Source organism: Panthera leo, chromosome A2, assembly GCF_018350215.1.
Source record: "Panthera leo isolate Ple1 chromosome A2, P.leo_Ple1_pat1.1, whole genome shotgun sequence".
Classification (NCBI taxonomy): domain Eukaryota; kingdom Metazoa; phylum Chordata; class Mammalia; order Carnivora; family Felidae; genus Panthera; species Panthera leo.
The window spans coordinates 3,708,958-3,724,421 of record NC_056680.1 but is presented as its reverse complement, the minus strand read 5'-3'; the positions used below and the strand labels follow the sequence as shown (position 1 = coordinate 3,724,421).

Sequence of the window (15,464 nt, the reverse complement as noted above, 5' to 3'; positions counted from 1 at the left end):
CCCAGAGCCTCTTCTGGTCCTGGGCCCGGGCTCCAGCTGTATCTACTGAATGTACACCCCCAGCCGGTTCCCCCGGGCCCTACAGAGCCTTGCGGGAGAGACAGATACAGCTCTGATGAAACAGAAACGTCCCGGCACCCCACACGGACAACTAAGAAGGGCGGTCAAGGCCGATGCGACCAGGGTGAGGGGACACGGGCATCAGCAGAACGCTCTCGGGCCAGGAGGACACCAGGTCCCTTCTCCAAAGAGGCCAGCAGCCAACTGGGGCAGCCAACTGGGGGGCTCAGTCGGTTAAGCACCCGACTCTTGATTTCAGCTCACGTCATGATCTCACGGATCGTGAGTTCGAGCCCCACGTCGGGCTCTGTGCTGATTGTGTGAGCCTGCTTGGGATTCTCTCTTTCTCTCTCTGACCCTCCCTGGATCACACTCTATCTCAAAAATAAAATAAATGGACATTAAAAAACAACAACAACAACAAAAAGCCAGCAGCCCTGAGAGCCTAGGTAGGGCCCCCCTGTGAAAGAAGCAGGGGTTGCCCAAGGACGCTTCCTTGTCCCTGCCTGTCCCCACGGAGTGGCAGGGAGGCCCCTGAGGGACGCGGTCCCTGGCAGGCAGGCAGGCAGCAGGGGCGCGTGTGCACGTGTGGAGGGCGCGACTGCCGCCGTCTCTCAGGACGTGCCCGGGCCCGCCCCACGCGGCCCTCACCTCCCCACACACGTAGGTCACCACCGGTCAGAGAAAGCAGCAAACGGACTCCCTGAAAGGAGCGTGGAACGCAGAAGGCAGAGGGAAAACGGACTCGAGAAACAGCTGCCTCGCAAAACATCCGGTCCCAACAGTTTCCTTCCGTCTAAATCAGCAAAAACGGACTCGACCGGTACGTGAGCTTACCACAGGGTCCCGGGGTACCAGGGCACAAAGGGGAAGCTCAGGGGCCGAGAAGTCAAGAGCGAAGGAAGGCAGAGGCGCACGCACGGTCCACACGGCGGACACAGAGCCCGCAGCCGCCACGGCACCAGGCACAGAAAGCTCAGGAAGTATCCAGGCCAGGGGGCCAGCCAGGAAGGCGGAGCCCGAGACAGTGAGGCAGAAGGAAGAAGCAGAGATGACAGCCGCGGAGGCCTGACGGGGCTCCGGGCAGAGCTGGGCCGGACGGCACCTCGCCACGCCTCCCAGCACGAGGGACACCGTGAACCAGAAGGGCTGCCGTCCCAGGAAAGCACATGTAGGCCAAGGACAGGGGCAAGGCAGAGGAGGCCCACGCCCACCGCCCGGGGCGCCTCGATGGGGCAGAGCAGGCAAGAAACCGTCCCCTGACGGTGGCCCGCTGGGCAGAAGGCCCCCGGACCTGCAAGAACCCAGGACCCGGGGTTTCCGGCTGAAGGAGGCTACAGGGAGAAGCGAAGCTAACGGGACAGCAGGGGCTCGGGTCCCCAACGAGGAGGAAACGCCGTGTCCACACCGTCTCGCGTACGACGAACAAAATCAAGAAGGAGGGCGGGAAGGAGACGCGGCGAGCCCGCTGCCCTCCGCGCGTCCTTAGGCTGGGATCAAAGGCACGACCCTCACCACGAGAGGGACCGACACTGGCAACAAAGCCACCCAGAACCAGGCAGGGGCGGGAAGGCGAAGGCATCACTCTCCTCGCCGCGGCCAGGGGGCAGCACACCCTGGGCCAAATCCCGCCCGCCGCCTGCTTTCGCACAGCCCGAGAATCAAGAATGCTGACCGTTTCTTGTTGGGTTTTCTTCACTTTTAAATGGAAAAAATAACAAAAGAAGAAGATTTCAGGACAAGTGAAAATTCCACGGCCTTCCCGTTTCAGTGCCCCCAAGTACCGTTTTTACTGGCACGTGGCCACGCCTCTCGGTTTACAGGTTCCCAAGGCGACAGAGCCGGGTGATGGGACAGAGACTGCCCCCCCCCCCCCCACAAGGCTGCCCCACTGCCTGGCTCTTTGTGGAGAAGGTTTACAGGCCCCTGGGTTGCAAGAACAGAGCAGCAGGTGTCCTAGGTGGAGAGGCAGTCGTACGGGCAGCGACGAGAACTCCAGGCAGACTGGTTACAAATCCTCCAAACTACCGGGTGACACGAACACGAAGAAACCATGGTTTTTACGGTAAAAACACAACGCAGACGGTCCTCGTGGGTTTGCTGTCACGCACGCCCACACACGTACGTGCGCGCAGCTGTGACCTGCCGCGGAAAGGGACGCGGCGCCCGGCGCCGGCTCTCGCCGCCCGCCCTCGGCCAAGCGCCACCGCCCCCGGGGCTCGTCCCCACCACCGGGTCCCCCAGGGACAGGGGCCGCGGAACTCATTTGTGACTCCGGGCCCACAGGAAGAACTCCGTAACGTCGGCTGAAAATGAGGTCAGAGCGGCCCCGCGAACCCACGAATGGGTGCCCGCCGCCCCCGGACACGGTCACGCCAGACCCGGGGCCGCGGGGCACACACGGGGCCGAGGCTGGTGGAAAGCGGCACCGGGCCCAGGGCGTCACCCACCTTGGCCAGGCCCGCCCGGTGGGCTCCCTGGGACTCGATGTAGGCCACGTATTTGTTGAAGTCCTTGAATTCTTCCATGGTCGGGCGGAACGTCATGATTTTACAGCTCGGGTTCTGGGCCCCGTGATCCTCAGACCCCATGGCTGCAGCTGAGGGACCGTCACACCTGCGAGGGAAGGACGAGAGAGCGTGAGCGTGTCAGTGCCGCCACCGTTCCCAACACGCTAAAGATACCGCGGCCCCGGGAAGACAAAGGCAGGGCCCGCGCAGCTAGGCCAGGGCCAGAGAGGAGCCTGGGAACAGACTCCATCTCCGCACTGGCACAAAAAATCAAAATGACTTCAACTAATTAAAAACAGAGGCGCCCTAGTTCTCAAAGCCAACGCACCACTGGCGGCCAGAGCACTAATTTCAAAGCAAGGGCCCCGAGAAAGCAAGGCTGCCCTTCTGGGGGATTTTGGATCCAGGTTCGCCAGCATCAGCTTCGAATCGACGCGTCTACCTCGGAGCCGATACCCACGCCCGCGGGAGCCGCGGCAGAGGCCCTCGGAGGTGAGTGAGGCCGTGTGTGGGTGTGCCCTTCACGGTGTGCACCCCCCAGCCAGCAGGAGAACCCCTCCCCCGGGCGGCCCCGCTGTGAGCGGCGCACGGAACGCTCGAGCGAGCGTTCCAGGGGTTAAGGGGACCCAGCGAGGCAGTCGGTGGCCCATCCCAAGCAGGGAGGGGCTTGGTGACAGGCTCAGGGGAAGGGTCCCTATTGTCAGATTAAGTTCTCCAAACTCGAGGGACAAAGACCAGCCTCCCTCCAGGATCTGAGAAAGGTCGGAACCCAAGTGCACACAGACCTGAGAACTTGGAAAGCAATTAGCCAGACCCCCCCACGTAAGGGGGGCAATGAAAAAGAGGGGCAGGAAGCCCGCCGGTCCTGGAAGGACGCGACGCAGCCTCCCCAAAGGCACTCCCCTCCGCAGGCACTAGAGGGCAGCACGAGCCCAGGAATCTCTGCTCGGCCATCGGAACCGGCTGGGCAGGTTCTGGGGCCCTGAGCACCCCTTCCAGGCCCCTGAGGGTCCTGTCACGTGGCGGGGGGGGGGGGGGGGGGGTGGTGCGGAGGTCATCACTGTCGCCCCGTGTGCATAGCAAGGTCCAAAGCTTTTCCCTGAGGGGCGGCCACAAAGCTGAAGTGTGCATGGCAGGCCACAGACACCTGTGACAATAGGTGACAGCCGTCCTGGGTGGGATCACAGGGAACCACCATGAAAACGCGGCTGTATAAAGGGAGAGGGGTTGTCACCAACCTTCCTCCAGGGCAGCTATAGGTTCCGGCCACAGCCGGGCTGCCCGCCCAGGAGACCGCCCCCTGGAGCCCTGACCAGCCCCATCCCGGGGACTGAGCAGCACGGGACTGAGCGGCACGCGACCCCAACCCAGCCCCGTCGCCCGCAGCCAGGGCCTGGGACCCGAATCCCCACCCAACCCCCCGCCCTCTCCCCTCCAGCCCAGAGGCCACGGTGCAGGGCTTGCTTACACTTACAACTTCTGTTGCTGCACAGAAGCACAGGTTGTGTCTGTCCTGCGGGAGCCCGTGGCCCTGGGGCGGGGGTTGGGGAGACCCTGACTGGACCCTCTTGGAACGTCGGCACGGACTGAGCTTTGCAGGGGGCCGCAGAACGGGAGACTGAGGAGACCGCCCTGTGCGGGGACCTCACTCGAGACACCAGCTCTAACACCACGAGGACAGGCTGCAGCTGAGGCTCATGGGCCTTTGTCTGCCCTCAGCCCACAGGCCACCCCCTACCCTGCCGCCCCCCACCCGTCTCCCACCACCCTGCCACCCCCTCACCCCACGCCCTGCCACCCCCACCGCGTGGCGCGGTGAGTCCCTGGGGATCCCGCTGACCACCCAGCTTGTAGGGATAAGCGACCCCGCCCCCCGCTGGACACGACCACCCGGCCACGGCTGTGGGTCCTGAGCCCCCAGCCCGCCGTGGACAGTGCCCAGGCTGGCTGCCAGCGGCCACATTAGCACCCAATAGTCCCCAGCCCTGCCCTTCGTGACGGACGTGGGTGACCCCTCCGCTCCACACACTAAACTCGTTTTTCGTCGTTCACCGAGGCCACACGCAGGTAGGTGGCAGGGCCCGGGTCCCCACACCCGACAGCTCCCGCTGGTGGCTTGGCCGGTGCTGGCCGGCAGCTCGTCTTCCTGCCGGGCCAGCTCACGAGTGGCCTGCGGGGGTGGGCGCACCGGTCACCACCAGCTGTGTCCCCTCCAGCGGAGGCCGCCTCCGGCCCCTTCCGCCAGCCGGCCCCGACGGTGGGAGAGGACACCGGGCGGTCATCTCGCCGCCATCTCGCCGCGACCGCCTCTAACGACCGCCATCTCGCCGCGACCGGCCTGCCCCGGGCAGAGCGGGGGCCGCCTCGGGTCCTGCCCGCACGAGCTCCCTCACACTTCGGAAATCACGACGCAGAGATGAGCTTCCCGTCCAGGAGGCGGAAAAAGCGGATGGCAAGACGGCAGGCGGGTTTTCGGCCGTCCTCTCGATTCAGCTCGGCGGTGGATTCTGTGTGACTTTCCTTCTGTCTTATTTGTGCCTTTCGAAATGAAGGTTTTGAGTAGGTAAACAGAAAGAGGAAAATTAAAACGGTCTCTAATCCCAACACTCCATACCCTTGACACGTTCTTTGAAGGCAGGCAAATAAAAATCATACGTGTACGTACTTACGAAACGGAAAAGGAATCTCACCGAACAGCAGCCCTGGGCCAACCTTCCAGTTTATTGGAAACATGGGCCGGGGGGGGGGGGGGGGGGGGGGGGGGGGGGGGGGGGGAGGGGGGAAGGACCACCCTGAGGGAACTTGCAGAACGGTCCAGAAAGAGCGGTGGACTCTTTACAAGTCGGCGCCAAGCCAAAAAGCAGGCACGCTGACGATGTAATAAGAAAAAGACAGAGCCCAGTAAAAAAGCGCACAAAGGACATTTCTTCAAAGAAAACGCACGCACGGCCAACGATCCCATGAAACGCTGCTCAGCATGATTAGCCATCAGGGAAACGTAGAGCAAAACTTCAGCGAGAATGCTACCCCCCCACCAGGACGGCCGTGAGAAAAAGGACGGACGATGACAAGTGTTGGCGAGGGGGTGGGCAAAGCAGAACTCCGACACACGGCTGGCGGGGACGGAAAGCGGGGCAGCCGCCGTGGAAAAGTCCGGCGGTTTTTCAGCAAGTGACACGCAGAATTTCCCAGGTGACCCAGCAATTCTGCTCGTAGACGTACGCCCAGGGGACGGGAAAACGTGTGTCCACGCAAAAACTCACACACCCGTGTTCGGAGCAGCGCTACTCACAATGGCCAGAAGGTGGGAACCACACAAGTGTCCGTTGACCGTTGCACAGATACGCACAACGTGTCCACCGCGCACAGCACGTCCCAGAGCACCCAGTGCTCCGCGGACGGACCCCGAACACACGACGCTCAGGGAGGGAACCGGACACGAGAGGCCACGCGGGGTGTGGGTCCACGTGCGTGAAACGTCCAGAACAGGCTCCTCCACGGACAGGGAGCAGATTAATGGGTTTCGGGGGCCCGTGGAGGGGGTGGGGTGACTGTTGATGGGGATGGGGCTTCTTTTCTGGGGCGACGGAACGTTCTGGAATTATTGTGGCATGGTGATGGTCACACAACTCTGTGAATACGGTAGAAACCATGGAACTGTATGCTCTAAGTGGGCGTGCTTTATGTGTGAATTACGGCTCAATAAGGCTGTCACTACCCCCCACTAAAAATAAAGTAGAGGCGAGCGGAGGGTGGCAAGAAGGAAAGGGGAGGAAAGTTCTGCCCTTGGACAAACCACTGCAACGGGCTCAGAGACGTTGGCGTGCCGTGACGGAGGAGGCAGGCTTCGGGAAGACGTCCGGGGACCAGTGTGGAAATCCGGACAAGGGCTGGATGGCAGGCGGCACGAGGGAACAGCGGTTCGTCTGGGGGTGCGGTCATGATGTCGGTGACACTTCAAGAGGCTTTGTTAAAATCAAACGGGCGTGGCGAGCGCGACCGCTCACTGCCCGCCGGGCCCTTCTCACGCTGTTTCCCGTCAGGGCTCACACACCTGCCTTGCTGGCCTGGGCCGCGGCCGGGCACGCCCTTCGATGGGGACCCCCTTGTCCCGGTCTCCCGTGCCGGGACGCGGAAGGCCGTTCCTCTGGGGGACGCGGGGCAGGGAGGGGATCTGACTTTCAGCCGTCTTCGGATTTGCTCACAAAACCACACAAAACTTCTCACGCTCATCGGCTCCAAAGGCACGAAGCTGGCATGTCTCCACGCACTCTGTACGGCCCCCACGGACGTGGCCCGGGGCCGCCCGCCTGCCGCTGGGGCCCGGGCGCCGGGCATCCCCCTTGGCCGACCGGGGAACAGGTGGTTTTAGGTCCTGGAGCTGGAAGTGGCCGAGTCAGGGACAGACAGACAACAGCACAGAGTGGTGAGCGAGGACTCCGAAGACAAAGCCAGCGTGTGACAGGACAGCACCGGGAGGCGGGGGTCTGTTTGGCCAAAACCCAATGTCCAATTCGGTCAGGGTGCAAATCACACGGAGGTCAGGGGCGAGAGAAAATTCCAGGCAGGGGGAAGAATCTTGGCGATGGCGGGGAAAAGGTGAGTGGACGGCGAGCCGGGAGGGCCACGTGACGGGGTGCGTGCTATACTGGGTTGACCGGGAAGCCCCTGGGAGTTTAGGGCAAGGGCACTAAGGGGTTAAAGACCCCATTAACATCCTGAGAAAGCCCTCTCTGGCCGTGGGAAATGGACTACAGCCAAGGCCGGCCTCGTGGGCTCAAGACCCGGGCAGTCACCCCTGGCCCGGGTTTAACACTCGGCCGTTGCCCACTTGAAATTATTCCATTTTACATTTTTTTAAAGTTTACTTATTGAGAGAGAGAGAGAGAGAGAGAGAGCAGGGCAGGGTCAGAGAGAGAGAGGAAGAGAGAGAATCCCAAGCCGGCCCTGCCACCATCAGCCCGATGTGGGGCTTGAACTCATAAACGGTGAGATGGTGACCCGAGCTGAGATCGAGAGTCAGATGCTTAACTGAGCCACCCAAGTGCCCGAAATTCTTCCATTTTAGACCGAGAGGCCTAAGGGTCTCACTTTGTCCTGGGCCCGACAGGCACCACAGACAGGCCCGGCTGCAGGGGGCCAGCGTGGAAGCCGGCAGACAAGGCAGAGCCAGGGACAACAGTAGAGTCGAGGGGGCTGGATGATTTCAAGGGCAGAGGCAAGGGTGGGGAAGGAGGAGCCAAGGGCAGGGAAGACCACCGGCCCGGCCGGCAGAAGGTGGGGTGGGGGGGCAGGTGGGAGAGGTGTGGGTAAGATTGTGGTGGGCAGCAGAATACCCCCCAGACGGCCACGTCCTAGTCCCCGGGACCCAGGACTGTGGCCCCTTCCACCACAAAAGGGACACTACAGAACCTGACCTGGGGATGATCCTGGATCCTCATGAGAGAAGAGACAATGCAGGGGCAGAGGCTGCATGGATCCAAAGAAGGGCCCGCGCCAGGGAAAGCACCCAGTCCTCTGAAGCTGAACAAGATCAAGATCACTTCCCGGGAGGGGGCGGGGGGGGGGGGCGGTGGGTGTCTGCGTGGCTCAGTGGGTTAAGCGTCCGACTTCGGCTCAGGTCATGATCTCACAGTCCGTGAGTTCAAGCCCCACGTTGGGCCCTGTGCTGACAGCTCGGAGCCCGGAGCCTGCCTCGGATTCTGTGTCTCCCTCTGTCTCTGCCCCTCCCCTGCTCACACTCTGTCTCTCCCTCTCTCTCTCAAAAATAAATAATCTCAAGAAAAATTAAAGTTTATAGCAGCGTTTTCAACAATAGCCAGATTATGCAAAGAGCCTAAATGTCCATCAACTGACGAACGGATAAAGAAGATGTGGTTTACAGATACAACGGAATACGACTTGGCAAATGAGAAAGAGTGAAATCCGGCCATTTGCAGCAACGTGGATGGAACCGGAGGGTATTATGCTGAGTGAGATAAGTCGGTCCGGAAAGGACAGATACCGGATGTTTTCACTCCTATGTGGATCTTGAGAAACTTGACAGAAGACCATGGCGGGGGGGGGGGGGGGGGGGGGAGGGAAAAAATAGGTACAAACAGAGAGGGAGGGAGGCAAACCGTAAGAGACTCTTAAATACAGAGAACCGAGGGTTGATGGGGGTGGGGGGAGGGGAAAGTGGGTGGTGGGCACGGAGGCGGGCACCCGTTGGGATGAGCCCTGGGTGTCGCTGTATGGAAAGCAATTTGACAGCAAGTATTTTCGTTAAAAAAAGAAAAAAAAAAAGAATCGTTCCCTTAAAAATTAATTAATTAATTAAAATACGTTAAAATAAGTTTTTAAAAAACAGGAAAGAGAATCACTTCTGCCCCGACGTCTCCAGAAGGAGCTACCTGCCGACGCCTTGATTTCTGCCTGTGAGACTCACCCAGAAGTGTGGCCTCCCAGGCGTGGGAGAGAATCAAGTCACCGCGAATCCCTCAGGATTTCCACTCGTGTGACACCCCCACCCCCCGTGAGGCTCCCTGGGCTGTGGGAGCCACGGCCGCCTCACAGGAGGGGCACCCTGGAACCCCCGTCCCCTCCGCCCGTCCAAGCGCAGCCCGACCTCTGGCCGCACGCTCAGCAGGCAGGGGGCGCCCGCCTCCCGTCCCGGGGGTCCCCCCAGACCCGAGCCAGGCCCCGCCACCTGTGCAGAGGCAGGGCGACACCCTGAAGCCACAGGCAGCTGGGCTGTGCACTGGGTTCTTTCCCCTAACAGGAAGGGCGGCCCCGAGCCTCCTGGTGGGTTCCCTGGCTGCGACCCGCCTGACCTGTCACAGAAAGGAGAGTGTCCTCACTGCGAGGCCCAGAGCAGAGAGGCACCTATGCCGACCATCGTGGGGACACACGCTCCCATGGGCGAATTCCGAGTACGTGAAGTTTATCTCCGTCAAGTTATTAACGTCTTTCCCCGCATGCCGCGGGCCTTCCTGGCCTGATGCCCTCCCGGCCACCCGGGACCAATGATCGCAGTATTTTAAGGGCAGCGCCCGGCTGTCGGGGGCAACCCCAGGTAGCTCCTCCCCACACCCGGAAGAGGAACAAGCTTCGTCAGCCCAGGGATGTGTCGCAAGAGGGCGACGTTGGGCGGGGCTGCCCGGGGCTGCCTGTTTGGGTCGGGGCCATTCTCTGAGTCACGGTCACCTGGGCCCGGAGAAGGCCTGGCACCCCACCCGGGGGTCTTTAAACTCAGGGACTCGTGAGCTGTGGGGGGAGACACCGGCCGACCCCGAGGAGTCCTCGGCCACCACGGGCCCTACACGGCCTGGCGCCCCCCCCGCCCCCCCTCCCCGCCCCAGCTGCCACCTGGTCAGGAGCAGAAGGCTGTCCCACATCTGGAATCCAGCCCCAGGACAGAAGCCCCCTGGATCCTGATAGAGGGGCGCACTGAGCCCCGGCAGCCTCCCCGCAGAGTGGGAACAGACACCTGAGGGCTGGGGCCCCCACAGCCAGCGCGCAATCCGCAAACCGGAACCAGAGGGGAGAGGATGGCTCCGGCCCAGGACGCAGCCTCAGGTTTTCTGACTGAAGGGCTCAGAGACTGACCCTAACGGATTATGAGGCCGGATGGCGGACGTTTTCCAGGATGTGGATGGGGGGAATCTGCACCTCTGAGGTTCTGATACGTAACATGCCCGAAAGCATGTCCTCTGAGCAAATGTGACCTTATGATGAAGGTTAACTGTGAGGAAATACAACCTTGAGAAATACTTAACTACCCTTGTCTTGGGAAGTAGCTAGGGCTCCATGAACATGATGTCTGAAAGTTCCCTGGGAACCCCAGTCCTTCTCGGGGAGGCCCATCCCCTGCCCCAAAGGGGCCTCTCTCCCCCCAACCCCTCACCTCTACCTGCTCCTGCCAGGCTCTGGGCCAGGAGGTCTGGCCATCAGATGAAACGCCCAGTGACCCCCAGCCAGCCTGCCCCCACCTCGGCAAGGCTCCTGCTGGCAGAGGACAGCTCCCGAAAGGGGGCGACGGCAGTCAGGCCCTGGAGCGGGATCGCGCCCCAGGAGGGGCCTCTGCGTCACCAGGACTCAAGGGAGAACCTACCGCAGAGGTGACACAAGAGCCCCCTCAACCTCATCTGGTCCCCCGTGTGGGCCCGGTGCTGTGTCACTATGTCCCACAAGCGGCTGCAGAGAGGGCCAGGTGCCTGTGTGTGTGGTCAGGGTCCGGCAAGGAAGAGAGACTAGAAAGTCCTCCACATCCTCCTCCTCCTCCTCGGGGAGCGTCAACTAGGCCCCAGGTTCTCCGCAAGGCACGGGCACGATCCCCGACCTCACAGAGCCCGCAAGCTGGGGACCCGGCCGACCCCCGTGTCACAGAACCCTCACCCTGCCTTGCCCTCGGGCCCACGGCACCACACGTGGGGAGGGCTCTGCGTGCGGGCCTCCAAGCAGCGGGAGAGCACTGGCCGGCGGGAGCACGGGGCCCAGGAGGACGGCTGACCAGGGCGGACAGCGGGCAGAAGTGCCGGGCACAGCCCGGGACGACACGGACTCCACAGAGGATGCCAGACTCGATCGGCCTCGGTGCCACAGAACCGGCCCGTCCGAGATGGCCACAGAGACAGAAGGGGACCGAGCAGGCAGAGCGCCTCCCAGAGGCAGGACGCCAGGAGGCCGGGCCGTCCCCTCTGGAGTCCCCTGCCTTTTCCGGCTTCCAGGGGCAGCGCATCCCTGGCCGGCGGCCCGTCCTCCGCCCTCACAGCCAGCGGCACGGGGTCTGCCCACGGCTCTGCCTCCGGCCCTCCGGCCCCCCTCGTACAACGACCCTTGTGTTGGCACCGAGACCCCATATAATCCAGTAACATCTCCCATCTCGGGGGCCTCAGGTAACCCCGTGTGCCAAGCAAGTCCCTCTTACCACGCGGGGGAGCACACACACTGCCAGGCTCCCGCGAGCGGGCCGTGTGCGCCTTCGGGAGGCACCACTCAGGCGCCATGTGAAAAGTCCATCGTGCAAAGAAAGAAACAGTCCCCGCGTCCCTCCAACCTGGGCGCTTTCTGCTGTGGGGCACATCTCGGGAAGACCAGCACATCCGCCTACGTTCACCCAGACAGGAGCACAGTTTCTAGAACGTCGGAAACGGGACCGGGCTACCAACCGTGGTCCGCAGGCCCTGTCGTCCCCGAACCTAAGCAGACGTGGACAGCGGCCCGGGCCACGGAGCAGGAAGAGCCGCCCTAACGCCGCAGGGTTAAGATCCCCAGGGACAGCCAGCGGCGGGGGCCGTGCAGGCGACCCCCGCCGACAACCTCGGCCTGCAAGTTCACGGTGGCGCTAGCGGACCCGGGTACGGCGGCGGCTGTCCCGAGAGGAGCTCTCGCGCACGGCTGGGGGGGGGGGATGGGAAGTGGCACGGCCACTGTGGAACGCAGCGTGGCAGTAACTGAAAAGGTGACGCAAGGGCTGGGACCACGTGACCCAGCAACCCCACGGCCGGTGTCCACCCAAGAAGAACAAAACACACGTCGGCACAGAATCCTGTAGTGAACGTTCACAGCAGCATCGTTCGTCACACCCCCAAAGGGGAAAGAACCAAAATACCCATCGACTGATGAACAGCTACACACGGTGTGTCCCCCACGCGTGGGGACGCGATCAGCCAGGAGCCGGAGCGAGGCGCCCACCCCCGCTGCCCCAAGGACGGACCCCGAACACGTGACGCTCAGGGAGGGAACCAGACACGAGAGGCCACGCGGGGTGTGAGTCCGCGTGGGTGAGACGTCCAGAACGGGCCCATCCGGGGACAGGAAGGGGGCTCGTGGGGGCCGGGGGAGGGGGAGGGACAGTGACTGCTTCACATACGGGTTTACGTTATAGGAGGGGTTTCTTTCTGGGGGGATAAAACGCCCTAGAATCAGATGGTTGCATAGCTCTGCATACGTACTAAAAAATCACTATACTGGGGCGCCTGGGTGGCTCAGGCGGTTAAGTGTCTGACTTCTGCTCAGGTCACGATCTCAGGCCTCATGGGTTCGAGCCCCGCGTCAGGCTCTGTGCTGACGGCTCGGAGCCTGGAGCCTGCTTCGGACTCTGAGTCTCCCCTTCTCTCAGCCACTCCCCCACTTGTGCTCTCTCTCAAAAGTAAGTAACATTTAAAAATATATACTAAAATTTAAAAATTTAAATAAAAATCACCGTATCGTACACTTTAAAGGGTGACTGTTACGGTATGCGAATTCTGTCTCCCTAGGGACGAATGGACCTGCCAGACCACAGGGAACCGGTCTGCTTTCTCTCAAGGATTCTAATCTCCCTGAACGCCCCAGGCCTTTTGGAAGAAGGAACCAGGAGTCTAAGTTCATGTCTCCCCCTCCGCCAGAGGCCCTTTTCAGTCGTGGCGCTCAGTTTCTTCAGCTACAAAATGGGCTGACCAAGGGAGAAGGCAGGTCAGGATGACCGCAGCGAGGGACCACTAAAGGTTAATCTAACCGCACGGAACGAGGTACGCACACAGAACATGCCACACTGAGCTGGGTACAAAGAGATGGCCACGTTTTGGAGATCTGGCCGTCTTCCGACAAAGCACAAGCTTTAAAGGTAAAAGCAACGCCTTCGGAGACACAGAGCAGATCGTTTCCGAACCCGTCCACGAAGGCCTGGCCCATCGGGCCCCGGCAAGCGACAAACTAACCCAGACCAAGGCCGACACATCTTTTCTGTACAGGATCACACGGTAAATATTCCCACCTACATTCTCGAGCTTGACTCTCTATTCTCGGGCTCGAGCCGACAGAGGCGATCTGTCCAGGCACGCCACACTCTGTGTGCCGATAAAACTTTACTTGCAAAAACAGGCAGAGGGCCAGATCGTTCCACCGACCAGTTAGCTGACCCCACCGCCAGATGGCTCAAGCCTACCCCTTAAGCAACAAAACCTTTTCTTCACCTCTCCTACGGGGGACCTGAGTTCCACTGCCCACCTCCCTGATTTCCCAAATCACGACAGAGCAGAAAAAGCCACACTCCGGCCCACGCTTGGCCCAATTAGCTACACGGCCTTGGAGCCCAACACTGAACACGAGGTAGCCGTTCTCGGGGCACCAGGGAAAGCCACCGTGGGATGGCCAGGAGCACACAGGACTGTTCGCCCCACACTGGCCAACCCCCTGCCGCCGGTCACCCCTCACAGGCCACACCCGCTCTGTAGATGTGAGCCAGGAGGTGATGAGGTTGTTTGATCTCTTACAAGCCCACCATTGGCCCACCATCTGAGGCCACCTCTTTAAAACCCTCTGTCCCGGGTTTATTAGGAAAGTACAGGAGGAGGCAGAATGCCCGGAGTGAACACCCGCAGCAGCTGGGCAATGCGATTCTTTTCAAGGTATTTTTATCGTATTGTATTCGTAATTTTTTAATGTTTATGTGTTTTTTGAGGGAGGGGGAGGAGAGAGACAGACAGACCGAGAGTGTGAGTGGGGGAGGGGCAGAGAGAGAGGGAGACACAGAATCGGAAGCAGGCTCCAGGCTCCGGGCTGTCGGCACAGAGCCCGAGGTGGGGCTCGAACCCACAAACGGCGAGATCGTGACCTGTGTCGATATTGGACAGGTAACCGACGGAGCCACCTAGGTATAAAAGAGCCCAAAAGTATTTTAAAGGGGCACCTGGGTAGCTCCGTCGTTAGGCATCTGACCGTTGATGTCGGTTCAGCTCACGAGCTCACGGTTTGTGGGATCGAGCCCCATGTCAGGCTCTGTGCTGACAGTGAGGAGCCCGCTTGGGATTCTCTCCCTCCCTCTGTCTCTCGCACATGTAGGTATGTGCACACTCTCTCTCAAAATAAATAAAGAAGCAGTTTTTTCTAAAAACGGCATTTTAAGGGGCACCCGGGTGGCTCGGTCAGTTAGGCGCCCGACTCTCGATTTCAGCTCAGGGCGTGATCTCGCGGTTGGGGAGTTTGAGCCCCACGTCGGGCTCTGCACGGACAGCACAGATTCTCTCTCTCCTTTTCTCTCTGTCCTTCCCCCCCGCCAAAAAAAATAAACATTAAAAAAAGGTATTTTAAAGTAATTCTCCATTTTTAGAGCCCCCCCCCCACTTCTCCACTGTGACTGGTCACCATTTCCTGCAGGGCGTGCTTTCGGGTGAACGTGCCCCTGGATGAGCCAGGTCCTGATCCACACGACGCAGATGGGGCAGCTCAAGCGGGGCGATGCCCGCGTCCCCCGAAATGCGCCATGGCGAGGCGCAGCACTGTCACTCCGACGCCGAAGGACGGGAGCGCGAACGGGAGCGCCGCACTAGAGGAGGAGCGGCCACCAGAGCCACCCCGAGGGTTCTGGGCTCCTCTGTGCAAAGGCTCCCGGGCCCCGGACACCCCTGAACTCAGGGCCCAACGGCAGCCGCCTTCTCCCAGCAGCGTGCGTGCGGGCCTGACGGGCTGCCCCGGGGGGAGCCGCGGCCTTCAGTGCCTCGCTCTCCTGTGGCCACCCGGGCCTGGGGCCCGAGCACTTACTTCAGAGTCCCGGTCGTACTGGAGAGCCAAGGCCGCGGAGGACAGGCGCCCCGTAGCTGGCAGGGGTTTCTATCAGGTCCCGGCAAGGGTGATGGTTCCTACGGTGCACAAAATAAAAGCACGGTGAGCTAAACGGATTGCGTGCCTAAATCTCAATTCCAGACTCTACTCCTAACAGCTGCGTGTAGCCCAAGGATACTGCCTTTACCCGGACATTTCCAAATCCTTGCCAATTTGCAAGAACAGTAAAATCATAGCTATAAGCACTTTCCCCATTGAAGTCCTGCAGCAACTGCCCGTTTTAGGCTCAGCCCCTAAAAATCAGTAGCTGAGGAAGCGAGGGCTCCATGAGACAATCAAATCAAACCAAAGGAGCTTCTGGAAACCTTA

The 15,464-nt window shown here is 61.1% G+C and overlaps 1 protein-coding gene and 1 long non-coding RNA gene across 14 annotated transcripts in view; one reads left to right on the top strand and one right to left on the bottom strand.

Annotated features, from left to right (window-relative positions):
* The window catches only part of KDM4B (lysine demethylase 4B), a 132,492-nt gene that overhangs the window by 82,966 nt on the left and 34,062 nt on the right, over positions 1 to 15,464 (bottom strand). For 9 of the 13 annotated variants that reach the window (XM_042928097.1, XM_042928095.1, XM_042928091.1 and 6 more), the window contains 2 exons: positions 15,075 to 15,172; positions 2,511 to 2,676 (listed from right to left, as the gene is read on the bottom strand). In XM_042928097.1, coding sequence (XP_042784031.1) covers positions 2,511 to 2,651 — 141 coding nt within the window. In that variant the 5' untranslated portion in view covers positions 2,652 to 2,676; positions 15,075 to 15,172. Of the gene's footprint in view, positions 1 to 2,510; positions 2,677 to 4,038; positions 4,301 to 9,382; positions 9,881 to 15,074; positions 15,173 to 15,464 lie in introns of those variants that run through there. The other 4 variants (XM_042928098.1, XM_042928099.1, XM_042928100.1 and 1 more) reach the window with 4 other exon arrangements.
* Positions 13,059 to 15,066, top strand: LOC122213806. Its single transcript, XR_006199639.1, has 3 exons — positions 13,059 to 13,294; positions 13,872 to 13,942; positions 14,691 to 15,066. It is a non-coding gene; the product is annotated as an uncharacterized LOC122213806 (long non-coding RNA).